This window comes from Bactrocera tryoni, chromosome 4 (genome assembly GCF_016617805.1).
Source record: "Bactrocera tryoni isolate S06 chromosome 4, CSIRO_BtryS06_freeze2, whole genome shotgun sequence".
Classification (NCBI taxonomy): domain Eukaryota; kingdom Metazoa; phylum Arthropoda; class Insecta; order Diptera; family Tephritidae; genus Bactrocera; species Bactrocera tryoni.
In genome coordinates this window covers 78,213,931-78,231,015 of record NC_052502.1, presented here as the reverse complement: position 1 = coordinate 78,231,015, position 17,085 = coordinate 78,213,931, and the positions used below count along the sequence as shown (strand labels likewise).

Below are 17,085 nucleotides of genomic sequence, written 5' to 3'. Positions count from 1 at the left end.
ATTGAAAAGGAAGTGCAAAGTAAATAGTTATGTCCGCACACATGCCAACACACACACAAGTACACAATTGAAAGCGACGCCACAAAAATGAAAATCTCTGTGTTTCACTTTCAATGCCAAATCTGTGAATGCATCGCCGAACTGCACACACAAAGCGGCATGAGGGCGTACAAGCGGCGGGGTAGCGGGGAGAAAAGGCGCAGATTAATCATAACAAAGCGCTGTTGACGATTTTTTCACTCACTCCTTTGCTGCAATTAAAAAGAAATTACGCAGCCAAAAAAGTTTTCACTTTTCTGTGTCAACAACTATCTTGGCGCAGCGCGCACGCACACAAAGCCACACAAACACATATACGCGCGCGCATGTTTACACGTATTTACATACGTGCCCGCGCGCCCACACGCTGCCGCAGCCACCGACGCAAGCTTGGGCCACACTCGTCACACGAAATGCTGGCGCATAGAAGCTGGGCATAATTTCGGCGCGGCAATTTTCAGCGCCACACACACGCGCGCACGCAACGGGTTTTCAATTTTCAAACACTCAATTCAAATTTCACTTTGCTTGCTGTGGCTGCCAGCTTTCATTTTACTTGGCTTCTTTTTAATTTTTGTGCGAACTTTTTGGATTTTTACCCGCTCGCTCCTCAGCGCCGCATCATTTTTCCGCGGCTTGGAAAACACAGCGAATTTATGCGTTGGCCAAGTTCTGCTGACACACAGCGCCACTAAGCGTCTGCGCGGCTGCCAAAAGCTTGGCGGCGTACGGCAACTTGCGTTGCTCCAAATCCCAGCGAATTTGTTACACTTTTTTTGCCTGCTTAATAGTGTGTACAATGCTTTGGCTGGCGCGTACGCCTAAAAGTATGCCTCGCTTTGTGGTTAAGGCGTGCCAAGTAACTTGAGACGTGTGCTTAGTGAAATGAAAATTATTTTGGGGCACCGGGAAGATGACAAGAGATCCCAGTCTTCCACAAAGTCTAAGAAAAAGCACTCAGTTTCGTAAAAATTTGTGGAGACCAGTCTACAATCTTGCATATATCGTTCAATCCCAATGGGGTCGATAAATGTAAGCCCTCTACCAAATGAGCTTGTTGCTCCACAAAAACCGGAAATTTGCGAACAAGAAATCTGCTGAATGACCACGAGGGTTCTCCGAGTACGATTTGCTTTCTAAACTGATCAAAATAGAGAGAACTAATAAATCATATGCTGGCGGCCAATGAAAGTTTATACCATCAGAGTCCAACTAAGCGCACTGTGAGGTCTTGTTTTTCAATACTCCAAGCGAAGATCGAAGAATAAATTTATGAAAATTTGAGAAAGTCATTTCAGAGATTTCACACTGAAAACTATTCGCGAAAAATTTGAAGCAATATTGGTGCTGGGATTTATAGATAAATAACAACTTTCTGTTCGGTGGAGTTGAGGGCTCCATTAGCATATGTCACAAAACTGCCAGATAGCTTGACAGTTCGAAGTGAAAACAAACCAGTTCGCTGCCGCAATATTGTAAAGAAATTGAAGAGAAACGGTAAACTCAAACCTGCCCATAGGTCAAAGCTTCAGAAAGAAAAGTCATTGAAGTCAGGTCCAATCAGGCCTAACACACATACACTGCTAGGCCTTACTGATGGAGAGAAAATAGTCGAGTTCAAGTTGTGGATGGAAGATCATTGAATTAAAAGCGAGGAATGAAATGAATTGAATTAAACGAGCTGAATGTCTGAAGATACCGCCAAATCTCGGTCTCAATCCTGTGCGCTCAACCCAAACAACTTTGTCTGAAGTTTAAGCCTCATCTTATGCGAGCAAGGACTATCTGAAGTTAACACTATTGTATTAAACTTCTGTGCGGTCTACAGCGAAAGTAATATAATTCTTTTGTAACTTTTCAGCACTTCAAAGCCTTCACATTTATGAGTCTGTCTGTGGGAAGCTCTCTCCTTTTCTTGCGATGAAATGTGCAAAGACGGCGGGCTGCTGTCTTGACTCACCCAAGACATTTTACGCATGTAATTCGGGTCATGGGCACGCGTATATTTCTCTATATGACCTTGGATTAAAAAAATTGCAGAAAAAGCACGTTGAAGCAACAAAGTGAGAAAAATTAAAACAGAAATAAATTCGAAATCCAAATAACTAGGCCAAAAGTGCGCAGCAGCCGCAAAATGAAAAGGAAAATACATTTTTGCGTTTTTCTTTGACTCGACGCTGAAAAGTATGCTACAATGAAGTCCAAACCAGAAACTAACGCAATTCGACTCGCAAGCCAAAGAGCACTTTCTTCCAAAAGTCTATTAGGAGCACGCACATGCAATCACTCAAGCAACATGATACATGCGTTGTTGCCATATAGCGGTGTTCATTTGTCAGGCATACACACATACATATAAAAAAACAAGGCGTGAGTAAAATCAAACGTACATACCTGTGTGAGACTCGACGAAAGTGCGAAATCGAATCTAATGCTTGTGTGTGTGCATGCATGCGTGCTTTTACTTCACATTCACTGCACTCCCTTCACATGCAGCACACATTACGTTTTCGTCCGCTTCGCCAGTGGCTTTGAGGGCACGCTGTCAAATTCGCACCGAACTTTATCTGCCTGAGTAAGGGAAATTCGACACAGAGAAGGACGTGAAGCTGATAGAAAGATAAAGAAAGGAAAAATAATAATGAAAAAATAAAAAATAGACAAATAGAAAAAGTAAAATAAAATGTAATGCAAATATGAGAAAAAAGAAAATTGGAGAACAAAATAACCAAAGTGAATTTCAAGCATAAAACAAACCCCAGAAAAATAAGTGAAAGCAAGAAAAAAGTATAAAATCTCGCTGATGAAACAAAAACAGCAACCGGAATAAAAATAAAATGAAATAAAACCGAAAATGAAGTGTCAACTTGTTACAATTAACTTTGACAAGTTCGCCACTTCCGACAGCCACGGCCGAGGTATGAGTGCCATCAATTAGCGTCGATTATTTATAGTTTTTTCCGTGTGTTTGCTCAATTAATTTGCTGACACTGAAAATAGAACACTTGTCTGACAAGCTAAAATTTATTTTTAGTTTTTTTTTCTTTAACTTTCCTGTGCTAAAAATAACGAAGTTTATAATGGTGAATTTAGTAATATGCAAATTATTCAAAACAAAAAACAAAATTCAAAACTAACAATAAAATTAAAAAAATAGTTATTTAATTAACTATAACGTTAATAGAAAGTCAGCAAAAAATTAAATGCTTTTCTAAATGACTTTTATAATTTTATTCGTTGTTTAATTAATGAGTTTCTGAAATATTAAAATTAATTAATAATTATGGAAAATTAAATTGGTCAGAAAATTAATTACTTCTGCATAAGTAAAAAAAATATGTAAAATATTTAATTTTAATTTGCCTTCCGAATAATTAATACCATAAATTATAATAATAATTATGAAAAATTAAGTTTGATTGAAAATTAATTAATTATTTTTAATTTTTTGATTACTTAATTAATGAAAAATAGTAATTATGAAAAATTAAGTTTGTCAGAAAATTAATTAATTTGTAAAAGTAAAAATAATTTGCCTTCAAATAATTAATACCATAAACTATGATATAATTATAATAATAATTATGAAAAAATAGGTTTGTCAGAAAACTAATTAATTTTAATTTCCTTAATTATTTTAATTAATTATATTTATAATTTTGTTAGGTGTTTTCTATTTAGTTTGTCAGAGTATTAATTACTTTTAAGTTTCTTAATTATTTTAATTAAAATTAATTTGGTTTCTATTTTTATATTTTCAGCTTTACCGAATTTTGGGAAATTAAATTATATACAGCTACTAGCGGTGGCTCACACGAAAATAACGGTGCCCTGAGTTATTGTGCAATTTGTAGATATGTACATACACTCGCCGTCAATAGGTTAGACGTAATCGTATTTAAGTTAGTATTTAGCTTAAAAATTGGAAAAAATTGTGAATTTAAACCATTCTCGAATCTCCTTGAACACACTCAAAAAATTTCATGAAAATCAGTCCAGTCGTTTAAGAGGAGTTTAGTGACATAAGCACGCATAAGAAATACATACATATGGTATATATAGTTTTTTTTTTATTTGATATTAAAAAAATGAAAAATGAAATAAAAGAAAGAATAATTATGCAAAACGCCAGAAAATTAATTAAAATAGTACTTAAATTTGCTCTCTATTCTATGGTTTTATAAAATTTTTTGACTCACCTGCAAAATTTTAGTTTACAATTTTCTGTTTTCGCGAAGCTTGTGCATATAAAACAATATTATTTTTTTATTGATTTGAAAACTTTTAGTTTTATTTAAGATTCCGTAATTCTGTTGTCTAAATTTACTATTTAACTTAATTAAATTTTTTTTCAATTTGACATTTTTAGTTTTCTTTTTTCATATTTTTTCTTAAATTACTTTTACCTATTTACTACGCTCATTGTTATCGTATGTGTTATTTGAACCTACTGAGTTCACATAAAATGCATTGAATTCCATTTCAGTTGCAATTATTCCGCTGCTTTTAATTTAATTAAGAATATTGTATTTTTTTTTCTTTGCTTAAACTCATTATTAGTTTAACTTTTTGGTATTCGCTTATTTAGTTAACTAGTTATATAATTTACAAATATACTGCTAATATACATACATACATATAATTTTTGCCTAACCTTACTTACAGCTATAAGTTAAGCTATGTATATTGAGTTAAGTTAAACTGGTTTCTTTCGTGCTAAAAACTACTTAATATTTAATTTTTTAAAGTAAATTAATTAACCTAGTAAATTATTTGATCTCCTATTTCAAGTTTCTACAGTTATTTTGTTGCTTTTGTCCCAACAGTTTTCGTAAATACTTGATTTCAATACAAAAAACTAAAAATATTTATTACTTTTAAGTACTAATACTTTGTATTTTGTATTAATTGCATGATTTTTTTGAAAAAGTAAATAATTTGTTAACAAATTTGTGATGTGTGCTATTTAATAATTTTTAAAGTTGTTACTTTGAATAAACTTTTTATTGTATTTTTTTCTATGTTTAATTCAATATTCTATTATTGGAGAATACGAAAAGACTTTTTCGACTACCAATATATACTAGTAGAAATAAAAAAATTATAAATAGTTCAGAAAATAATAAAAAATAAAGTGTTCAAAAACTTCTTTTTCACCGACTGATAATAATTAAGAATCTAAGCAATAAATATTTTTTTGCAAATAAAAATGTAATATTAAAAACTACTTTAAAATAAATATGAAAAATTTCAATCGAATTTAGTAAAATAATTAATAAAAAGTAAATCAGAAATAAAATATGTCAATAGTAATTTTTTGTGTAGATATTAAATATTATTGACATAAAAAATTATGAATAGCATAAGAAATAATACTTAAGTAAAAAAAAATATTTTTTGCAACCAAAGTCCTTATTCAAATAAGGAATTGGATATAAATAATAAAAAAGAAATTAATAAACTAAGTAATACCTTTTTACGAATAAAAATTTAATATTAAAAATTTTCCTAAAATAGATAAAATAAATATAAGAATATAAAAAATTCTTTAAAATAAATATAAAAAAATCAAACGAGCGTAGTAAATAGGAAATAAGCTATAAATACAACTAAAAGTTATCAAATGATGTTAAATATAGTCGAGAAAAATCATAAACGTCAGCAAGTATTAAAAAACACATATATTGAGTAGTCGAAAAAATCTTTTCGTATTTCTGCAGCGACATCTATTACCAAAATACGAAAATACTTTTTCGACTACCCAATATATTGTAGCTGTCATGGACTAAACTAGCTAAAAAAAACATAAAACTCTCACAAAGTTTACTGCATTACAAAACAAACTGTAGGGTTAGGCGTGGCGTATGAGTAACACACTTTTTCTAACTTGTATGCCGTGGCGTATGAGTAACACTGTTTTTTCAAATTTTCATGCCGTTTGCAAGCATAGTGAGAGCGTTTTCATTTATTTTTCAAGTGATTTAGTGATTATCCCCCAGCGTTAACACGCTTGCATTGTTTGTTATTGTTGCAAAAAATTGTGTATATTTAGTTTGATATTTGTTAAAGTTTTTCATGCAACTGTTAATGGAAGTTGTGCATTATTTGCCGCTTTTCCACTATTTAGCGCATTTTATTAGCTAATTATTAGTAATTAATTCAATTTTTTTTTACTTTTTTCTATTAGCAACACACACATTGCCTCATTGACTAGCAGTTTTTACATATTTTTTGTGAATACAACATGTTGCTGTTGCCTTTGTTGCATGCTTATTTACAAAGTTCGGACCGCAAATGCTTTCACAAATGTTTTGTTATTTGTTCAAACACATTTATATAGTCAGTTATCGCTTATACCCGTTAATCACATTTAAGCTAAATTTTGTTGTTGTTCGATTTGTTTCCAATTATTGTTGCTATTAATTTAATTAATTCACACATTGTGCTCTCTAATGCAATTCCATGCAAATTTGCTTAATTTTATTAAATATTTTTTCGCTCGATTCTTAAATTGAGCACTTACCTAACCACTTACAAATACATTCACATATGTGTGCTATTGTTGGTATGTACACAGGTAGCTACTATATACATACATAGACTGAGAAACATACGCTATTTGTTTGCATGAATTAAATTATTCAATTTTGGTTTAGATATTTTAATTAATTTTTTTCAGTAAGGAAATTTGCATAAAAATTTGCACAAACACACATATGTACATAATACCGCATACATACAGACGAAAAGCATATGCGTTGCTGTGTTAGTGCTCAACCTCAACTATTATTTACATTTGCCTTCACACATTTCAATTTCTACCGCAATTACGCTCACACACACACACTAATACTAAAACAAAATAAATTAACGCTTTGAGTGCCAAAGCAAACAATTTTCAAGCACAAAACGCAAAAAATACGCACTCGCCGGCACTTCAAAGGCAAACTTACGTTGTTTTTTTGCTTTTCAAGCGCCCGAATTCACACTTTAAGCGAAAAGTTTAAGTAAAAATGGCGTAATTAAGGCAAACTTAAAAGAAAAATTAAAAAACAAACTGAAACCGCAATTCATTGACAGGCTGGAAGTGCATAAAAAACGTGCCAGTAAGAACACATGAAAAATCCACGACAAAAAGACGAGCAAAACAAAAGCATCCACAACAAAAAATTAAAAAAAAAATATAATAAAGTACCAAAAATAATGCTCTCCGCACGTGTGTGTATGTGTCCTGCGCCATACCACTGCTGGCTGCTGTTTTGTTGACTTCATTTCGCGACATTTACAGGCGTAAGCATGGGTGTTTGGGCCAAAGAGTCTGTATGATGGGTGTTAGCCAGGGCGTATGCGTAACCGAGTGTGTGCTTGGTAGCGCGACCACCGCGTCAGTGGCACACATAATTTCTCAGCTGTCGGACATTTGTCGTCGCTGCCAAAGATGAATATGTGGGCGTGCTATTAATGGGACTGTGTGTGTTCGCGGTTGTGCGGTTTATTTAGTGGCGAGTGTAAACAAACGTGCCCCTGTACACATATATGCATTCATATATGAGGTTGCGGGTACTTTTGGAGAAAATCTTTTTGTTTTTTATAAATGTTGGTGGTAAAAATCGAAACCTAAATCAGTTTTCATAAATTACAAAAAATATAAAAATATAAAAATAAAAAAAAATATAAAAAAAAATAAAAACAATAAAATAGGCCCCAAAATTGTTCCCTTTTTTAAGGCAGTCGCCATTTCGTAATTCTTTTTTTTTTAATTTTTTGTAGCTCCAGACATTGTGACTTTATTCAACATTTTTGGTTTCAGATTGAAGGGTTGATCCCATTCGCCATGGTCACATACCAATTTTTTGAGACCCAAACTTTATCAGCTGTTACTTTTAGAAATTAATAAACTTTTTTTTGGATTTTTTGGTGTGTTCTTGTAATGTTAATGCAAAACTAATAGTAAAATTGTTAAATAAAATGGGGGTATAAATAAATAAGTCTTCTTTTTCGACATTTCAAAAATTACCTAAAATGCATGGCTGTAGACTACAAACCGTCTTTACTTAAAAAAAAAAAACTATTTTGCCTTTTTTATGGAATTTTAGGATATAATAACAAAACTTAGACCGTTTGCCACAAATAAAAAATAATGAATATTTAGTAATTAACGATCGTGCTTACATATGTATATTAAATACTTTTTAATAAATGTTTTCTTGGTAGTTTTATTATGGAGATAAAAATTGAGAATAAGTCAATTTTTCACACAAAAACAATTTAAATAATTAAAATAAGTCCATTTATCACAAAAAATATTAAATAATTTAAAAAATTTAAATAACTGAAAAATTTAAAAAAAATATGATATAATTTTTTGGGTTATAATATTATGTAAAATTTTTAAGAATACTAAAAAAATAATTAATACAAAACATTAAAAAAAATAAAAAATTAATAAGTTAAAAATGAGTATAAAAATTTATAACACTTTTTAAGTTCTCAAAATTAAAAAAAATCTAAATAATTTTTAAGAATTAAAAAAAAATATTCTAAATAGATTTTAAAAATTAAAAAAAAAATATTCGAAATAATTTTTAAGAATTAAAAAAAAACATATTCGAAATAATTTTTAAAAATTAAAAACAAAATTTCTGAAATATTTTTAAAAATAAAAAAAAACATATTCGAAATAGTTTTTAAGAATTAAAAAAAAATATTCGAAATAATTTTTAAGAATATTTCTTTTTAAATAAAATCAATAATGGGTACATACAACTGCTCAAATAAAAAAACACTTTTGCACAAATGATACTGCTTATAATTCAACAGCCTCTGAAGTTTTCAACCACAGCAGAAAGCACAGCCTTTAACTGATCTGTCTCTCCTTTTCGCAAGCGCCTGCTTTGCTTCGCATTACCAGCAAGCTCAGTTGGTTATCTTCATTTCTGCTTTCATATTTGCTGTATGCAGCAGTGCATGAAAATTTACTCCATCCCACACAAGCGGTCTGCATTTCGAGTAGCAACAACAGGAACAACAAAAATAGCACTAACAGTGATGGCAGCGACGCATCACATCACTTCATGTCGCACTTCACCTCCTTTGCACAACGAAAATAGCAAAGAAATTGGAGCACTTCTGGTTTGCAACTTGCTCACACACACACCCATGCAGTTAAGTGAGTGTGCGCTTGCATGTGTGCAACATGTCAACATTCGCCTGCGAAATTTCACCAGTTCAAGCATCTTCCACACCGAACCACACCGAGCCGAGTCGAGCCAGCCTGTAGTACATCATGTCGCATACGTAATCAACATGCGAGCTTACGTGTAATGGCGGTCTCCGATAGACGGTGAAGTGCCAGTTGCATGCAATTCACTTCAAACTCCTCGCCACGCCACACAGGAATGTAGCTTTCCAGACACATGCACAGAGACGTACATATACATATGTATGTGCATATGTGGTAGTTTAGTCAAGTTTCTGGCATTTTTCGCTTGTTTTTGCCTTCCCTTTCCACTTTTTCTATTTTTAGTTTCTGTTTGCTGGTAGTTGTTAGTTTTGTTGTTGTAGCTACTGCTGTCCTACTGTGGCTGAACATATCGCCCAGCCACTTGGAATTCGCTGAGCACGATATTTGTGTCTTGAGTGGCAATGCAGCGACAGTGGGTCAAGCAGCGCACAGAAGTGCACAAAATAAGTACAAAACAAACTTTTGATAAACAGAGCTGAAGTTGTTTGTGAACAGTTTTCCAATTTATAAGTTATTTGTAAATTGTTTCAAGTGCATAATGTGAAAAACAAATTATATAATGAGGAATATGAAAAAAATGTATAAAAATAATACCAAAAAATAAATGTTATGTAAGAATTAAAGAACTGAATTTGATTTACAAAATAAGGAAAATAAAATTTTACTCTTTTTTTTATTTAAACAAAAAATTTCTAAAATTTCAATTTATATTATTTTAATAATTAAAAATACCAAAAAATGATAAATTTAAATTAAATAAAAGTTCAAATTTAAAAATTAAAAAAAAATTAAATTTGAATTACAAGAAAAATAAAAAAAAATTGAAAATTTTTAATTTTAATTACAAGAAAAAATTAAAAAAAAATTGAAAAAATTGAATTTTAATTACATACAAGAGAAATAATTTTAAAAAAATTTTAATTTTAATTACAAGAAAAAATAAAAAGATGTGAAAAATTTGAATTTTAATTACAAAAAAAAACTTAACAAATTGAATTTTAATTACAAAAAAAAATAATTTTAAAAAATTTGAAGTTCAATTTTTTAACAGGTAATTTCAGAAAGCGAAATGGTTAAAATGGATGCAAAATAAGAAAATTAAAATTGTATATTTTATTTAATTAAAAATATGTTAGAAAATGTAATTTCAATTTATTATTTTAAATCTTTAATTTAAATATGTGGTGTGAATAAATTATTGTTTTAAAAAAATTAAAAAAATAAGCTATTATTTATTATTAATTAAAAAAAATTTTAAAAATTATAATTTTTTTTTCAAAAACTCTATTCAAACTAAACTAAATTTTTCTCAAAACCAAAATTGTTATTTTTTACAACTGTCTACAAAATATGTGAATTCATTCCAGAAATGCCGAAAATAAATTGCCGAAATATTACGCTCATTTTTGGGAAGCATTTTAATAAAATTCAAATATTCTCGCCAACCATTTTTCAAACTAATAAACTGTGTTAGAGCACTGCCATACTAGCAGGTCTATAACTCAAAGCCAACTTAACCGAATTATATGCGAGAAATTCTTATGTCCACACATATACACGCACACATACATATATGTATGGCTAAAAGTCAGCTTATGTGGCTAACCCGACGGACTGCATCCTTTCACAGGCAATTCATAAATCTTCTCATATCTCGAGCTGAGCTGGCAGCTTCCATGTATAAGTGCAAATATGTGTGTTTATGTGAGTATGTTGTGTGTTTGTGTGTGTGTGACTGCCGACTAATAAGACATCTCAAAAGTCACTTGAAGACAGTAACATCATAAGACTGGAAAAAATTGTGTCAAAACCACAATGGCAACAGTGTAGACAGTGCGCCGCAAAGTATGCTTAGACGCAAATAAATGCACATCACACATACACACGCATTGTATGTGGAGTATACAAATACATATACACATATAGAAACACATACACTCGAATATACAAATACATATACTCGTTCATGTGCGTGTGCTTGTGCAGGCTGTGTGGCAGCTTGAACCTTTCATTATCATTTCCATGACAGCGCGTTTGCATGTGTGTGTGTGTGCATGTTGGCAGGCAGCTGAAGTGGTCAGTTAGCAAGTATACGCCGCAAAGTATGCCACAACAATCAGAAATATAAAATATACAGTTATTTGCGGCTGCGAGGGTCAGCTGCGGAGAAATATGTCAACGCTGTCGCCGGCTCACCTCATTACTGGCACACAATACACGACAAATGCTACAACAAATTGCACGCACACAAACGAAGCGAGCTGTATAAACGGTATTTATGCGACTGTAGTGGTGCAGTGAAGTTGCCCAATCGGTTGACCGACTTCAGTTTTTAACTAGTTTCAGTTAACGTTATTCAATTTAATTTAATTAAATTTATGTTAGCAATTTTTATATGTCTGCTTGCAGCAAATAAACCAGCACGCACACACACACACACTCATATGGCATTTATGCTAATATAAAACACATGGCTTTTTAATTAAATGAAATGTGGCAAATTTAGTGGCTGCTAATGTATGTATGTGTATGTCTGCAAGTGTGCGTAAGTGTGTGATTGTGGCGTTGCCAACTAGCTGAAATATTTGTGCTGATTGCTTGCGATAGTGTTGGGCTCGTCTCATTTATGGAATATGCGCAAACATGCCCACACATGCATTGGGTATTATTTCATATAATTGCTCGTATCTTAATTGTATGATCTTTGGCAGCTACAATAACGGTATGTATTTGAATTTAAATTAATGCGAAATTTGCATTTGTCGAGTTTTCGCTTGGCAAACCTGATTGTTTGTTAATTAGTGAGTTGTTATGCCGTATTAAAGCCGAAAATTCGCAGGAAATTTTAAACAACATTCGGTGGTTAAAATACTCAAAACTAAATTAAAATTATTGTAGACAGACAAAGCGCCATTTAAGCATTCTCTAGTGTATATAATTCAAGTAATACTATACAAGAGCTTGCTGAGAAGGAACGAACAACAACACAAAATTTATAGAGGCAGAAAACTGAGAGCAATTCAGAACTTATATCATATACAAACATAAAGAAATCTTAAAAATTAAATAAGAAACGTAAAAACAAAAAGCGAAGATAACTTCGTTTGTTCGGAAGCACAGTAACCTTTATATCGGTTAGTCGAAAAAGTCTTTTCGTATTTTGTCAATAAATGTCGTTGCAGTAGTATATAGTATATCTCTAGTGCTACCAATCACTTTGTGTCATATCATATCGTGTTGGAAAAGTGAGATTTTGAAATTAAATTCGGGGAAGTTGCAAAAAAGTTACAGCTGTTCGAAAGTGATTGGAAATAATGAAGAAATTCGCTATATTTTGAAATTTTTGTATTATATAAAAAAGGGGAAAATGCCACGCAAGCCACCAATGAAATTTGTGAACTTTACGGAGACGACGCTTACGATGATAATTCGCACACTTCCGATCTGGAAATTTCGATGTGAAAGATGCACCTCGCTCTGGTCGACTTATCGTCGAAAAAGTCGTTGAAATTATGAAAAATATTGGCACATAAGCAGCCATGATAACGCTAAGGAACTTACCATTCATCAGCAAACGGTTTTGAATCATTCAAAAACGGCTGGCTACAATAAGAAGCTTGATATTTGGGTATTATATGAATTGTCTGTGAAAAATTTAATGAACCGAATTAACATTGGCGATCCTTTGGTAAAACGAAATGAAATCGAACAATTTCTGAAGCGAATGCTAATAGGAGACAAAATACAACAAATGGTCGCAAAGCCAAGATTGACGCCTCGAAAGGTTATGCTGAGTGTTTGGTGGGATTGGAAAGGAATCATCCATTATAAGATGAAGCAAACAATCGAAAAAAAGGCCAGAACAGATCAGAACAGAAAAGGCTTCGTCTTCCATCAGGACAACGATAGTTGATGACTCGGAAAAAACTGGGAGAGCTTGGCTGGGAATATAGCTCTGACCATCGGAATTTCATGAAGATATTTTGTCAAATAAAATTTTTTTTCCATACAACAACTTGATTTTAATCTATCAGTTTGTATGGCAGCTATATGCTACAGTGATGCAATATCGGCGATTTCGGCAACGTACAGTCGCTTGGCATGAAAAGAACGTATGCAAAATTTCAAATTGTTAACTCAAAAACTCTGGAACTAGTTTGCGTATATACAGGCAGGCGAACATGGCAAAGCTCGTGACGCTGATATACAACTCTGACGTTTCTTTCTAAGTATTGTAAAACTTCTTGGCTAACTGATTAGGATACAGAAATAATAAAAAATGGCTAAAAATTTACAATCTCGCACCACATTCACACTACTTATACTAATTCAGTCACATTTAGCTAAAATCTTAGAGCATACTCCAACTTTAAATATATTATCCTACTACTACGACGCGTCAATTGGCTTTCATGCGTTAAAGTTAACCTCAAGCGGTTTCACACCCCCACATACGCACAGAACAAAACCCCCTTTGCTTGACTTACATTTACATTATGAGTCTCGAAGTTGTGCTGATGAATTTTCGCTTGAGCCTTAGCTTAGTATAAAAAATGGCGTTGCCGCGCACTCACACGCGTATCACGTCGCCTGGTGTCGATTTCGACTTGGTCGTCAGTTCACTGAGACTGCCAGCCAGTGAGTCGTGCTCGTTGTCACTATCTAGGCCCGCGCTGTGCGCGCTTGTGCTCGCCGCCGTCGTTGCGTTGGCTGTGGACGCCGCGCCTGCTGCCACGCCACCTAAGCTGTCATCCAGCATTGTGGGCGCGCCCATCGCCGCATATGCTACCGCAGCATCGTCACCAGCCTTGTCGCTTAGCAGCAGGCTGTGCGGTCATCTCAGCGATTCGCGTCACATAAAGACGTCAGCGCCAGCGCCGACCATGCCGCCCGCTTTGCGCGGAGTCGTCGGCACGCCGTGTGGACAATGCGTCGCTGTGCTGGCATTCGAAGTGTTCACACTTGCTGCCGCTGCTGCCGCATTCATAGCTTTCGACTCGTCCTCGAAGGTGACCATTTTCTCACGCGGTTTCATAATGATCTGCATTTGCTGCGGTGGCGGCGGTTGCCCGGTGCAAATGAGCGTCTGTGGTGGGCCCAGCTGCAGAGCGTGCGGTAGACCGCCAGCCATACCCATGCCGCCACCGCCATGTTGTATGGTCGGGGAGTAACGGCGCGCCGGTGGTAGCGCTAAATCACCGACACCCGACAAATTGAACTCACTAACGCTGCGCGGCACGAAATACTCCATGTGGTGCTCGGGTATGCCTGTGGAGCGACGTATGGGTGTGTTGCGTTGGAAAGCAGAACCCGCCGAACGCCGTGGCAGCGAACTGTACTGTGTGAGCGTATGCGCCGGTCCGAAGAACATCGTCTGGTGGTGGCCAAGTGTGTTACCGCCAAAACCGCCAAGTTGCGTCGGCATATTGGAGTTGCCATTGCTGCCGTTTCCGCCGCCGCCACCGCTCAAGGCGAGCAGCTCAGCAGCAGGTCGTTGTCAAGAGGACTTCGGCGTAACTGCCACGGAGACAAGCGCAACGTCCTCGCCTTGCGGCATCACATGATCTTGTACGCTGAACTTGCGCAGCCACATGACGATCTCTGTTTGTATGAGGCTGAAGCACATGGCCACCACGGCCATGCCGACGAGTATGTACGCAGATGCGAGATACAGCGTGAGGTTGCCGGTAGGCGCCAATTCGCCGAAACCGATGGTGCCCAACGAGGTGAAGCAGAAGTAAAGCGCCTCTAACACGCTCCAGTTTTGCAGCTTGTGGAAGAGCACTGCGCCTGAAGTCACGTAACAGACCAGCACCATGACGCATATGGAAATGGGCACGCTGGGACTGTGTGTCGACGCGTGCATACCCATACCTATGGAGCCGCTGTGATGATAGGCGGGCTTGGGCAGTCCATAGTGATGCGCAGCAGCAGAATGTAGCTTCCCGCTGCCACCGCTACTGTGATGATAATGTTTATTCGCACCTTTGCCGCTGTCATTCGGTGGCAACTTGCCGTTGCCGCTACTAGCGCCGCCGCTACCGTTATTGCCTGTATTACCAGGTCCACTGCCGCTGCTTACGGCGCTTTTGGAGCGCGCTTTGCGGAAGAGGCAGCGCATTGCGGCGGAGAGACCCTCACCCATGGCGGATAGGTACAGCAGTACAATGGGAATGCCGAAGAGCGCATAGATGAGTGCGGCAATGCGACCCCACTGCGTGCGTGGCGAGATACCGCCATAACCTGAAAAGAAAGAAGAGATACATTTAGAGCGTTGAACATAACATACAAATCGAATTACATATGTTCATTTTTATAATTTATTAATTCGCAACAATCCAACTTGGCGCTTCAGTTATGAAACTCGTCAGTTAATTTCAAGACGCTTGAAAAATGCAATTACACGCTGTAAACTACGCAACACCAAACTTGAATGTTTGTGGTTTCTTTGACTTGCCCTGGTAAAGTATTTGAAATGCTCCTTTGAAGAGGTTTTCGCATAGCGTTTCAAATCATAGTCATGTGTGGCCAGTGGGACATTGCGTACTTAGTTTTGGCATTGTTTATCGTAATTGGCCGGAGAACTTTCCATTGCCAGGCTATATAAAATCTTCTTCTAGTCGACCCTGGGTTGTTACGTCCGAACGGACGAAAATACTCCAGCTCTGGAAGTATTCGAAGCAGTACCCGCCGGGGGAAGCAGAGGAAGAGGAAGACCTCTACTCCGTTGGAAAGGCCAGGTGGAGAAGGACCTGGCTTCGCTTGGAATCTCCAATTGGCGCTCCCTTGTGAAAAGAAGAAACGACTGATGCGATGTTGTTATTGTAATGAAGAAGAGAAGTCGATAGAATCGATCTACTTATCATGTGGAAATTCATTTGGTAGGCTTTGCAGACTCTTATGTCTCATGATACTATGACGAAGCTTTTCTCAACAGGCTTTCAATAGGAATTTGGAGCTTTCTCTAACTCGAAACGAGGTGTGCTTCGATGGAGCTACATGGGAACTCGTGGCAAGCTCTGAAACCAAATTAATTCTGGCTCTTTTTCGGATGGAAATGCAACCGATATTATAAAAGGCATTACAGTGGCGGTTAGAGGAAAATTAAAGAAATCCCGATTGAAAACGAGAGAAAAATATATGACTGTAAGCTCAAGCAGGGCCTTCAACCGTTTGGCCCGTTTTCCTGCTGGGTCAACGAAGAGCCGTTTGCGGTAAACGTAGTCAGTTGCCGGCTTTGTTACGCTAATGTAGACATAAACATATACACGACGTGCAAATCTACATATTTTATGTGTGATTATACACACACATACTCATATACATATGTATATGTAAATAGCCTTTCAGGCTTTCTAACAGCTACAGGCCCATTTCCGCTAGCGAATCTGCCACTTAAGCAACTGTTACTAAATACCATACTTTGCCGTAATTTAGCCACCGGGGCAGCGCCATGAAGACAGACAATAAACGCGCACACACGAGCGTACAGGCGTTCATGCCACAATGAGCGCCTTGTAAACTGGGTATATGTGTGTGTAAATCTGGTCAGCCGGGTATATTTTGCAGGGATTTAACGTCGGTCAACTGTTGCGAAGTCACGGCAACGCCGAAGGGGCAAAGTTGGGCACTAAGTGTTAAGCTCAATTTATCCCAGCGAGTATGTGTGTGTGTCGTGCTGGTTCAAGTTTGCACATATGCCGACACTTAAGCGCAGCGCTGCGGCACTCAACCAAGCGCACATACAGACACATATTCGCGCGGCTGACACACGTGCGGCCCGAGGCTGTGACCGCACGTTC

At 35.8% G+C, this 17,085-nt stretch overlaps 1 protein-coding gene across 1 annotated transcript in view; it reads right to left on the bottom strand.

Annotated features, from left to right (window-relative positions):
- LOC120773352 overlaps positions 1-17,085 on the bottom strand; it is a 188,920-nt gene that overhangs the window by 43,976 nt on the left and 127,859 nt on the right. Inside the window, 2 exon segments of the mRNA XM_040102172.1 lie at positions 2,434-2,648; positions 13,771-15,526. Of these exon segments, the coding sequence (XP_039958106.1) occupies positions 14,136-15,526 (1,391 nt within the window). The 3' untranslated portion in view covers positions 2,434-2,648; positions 13,771-14,135.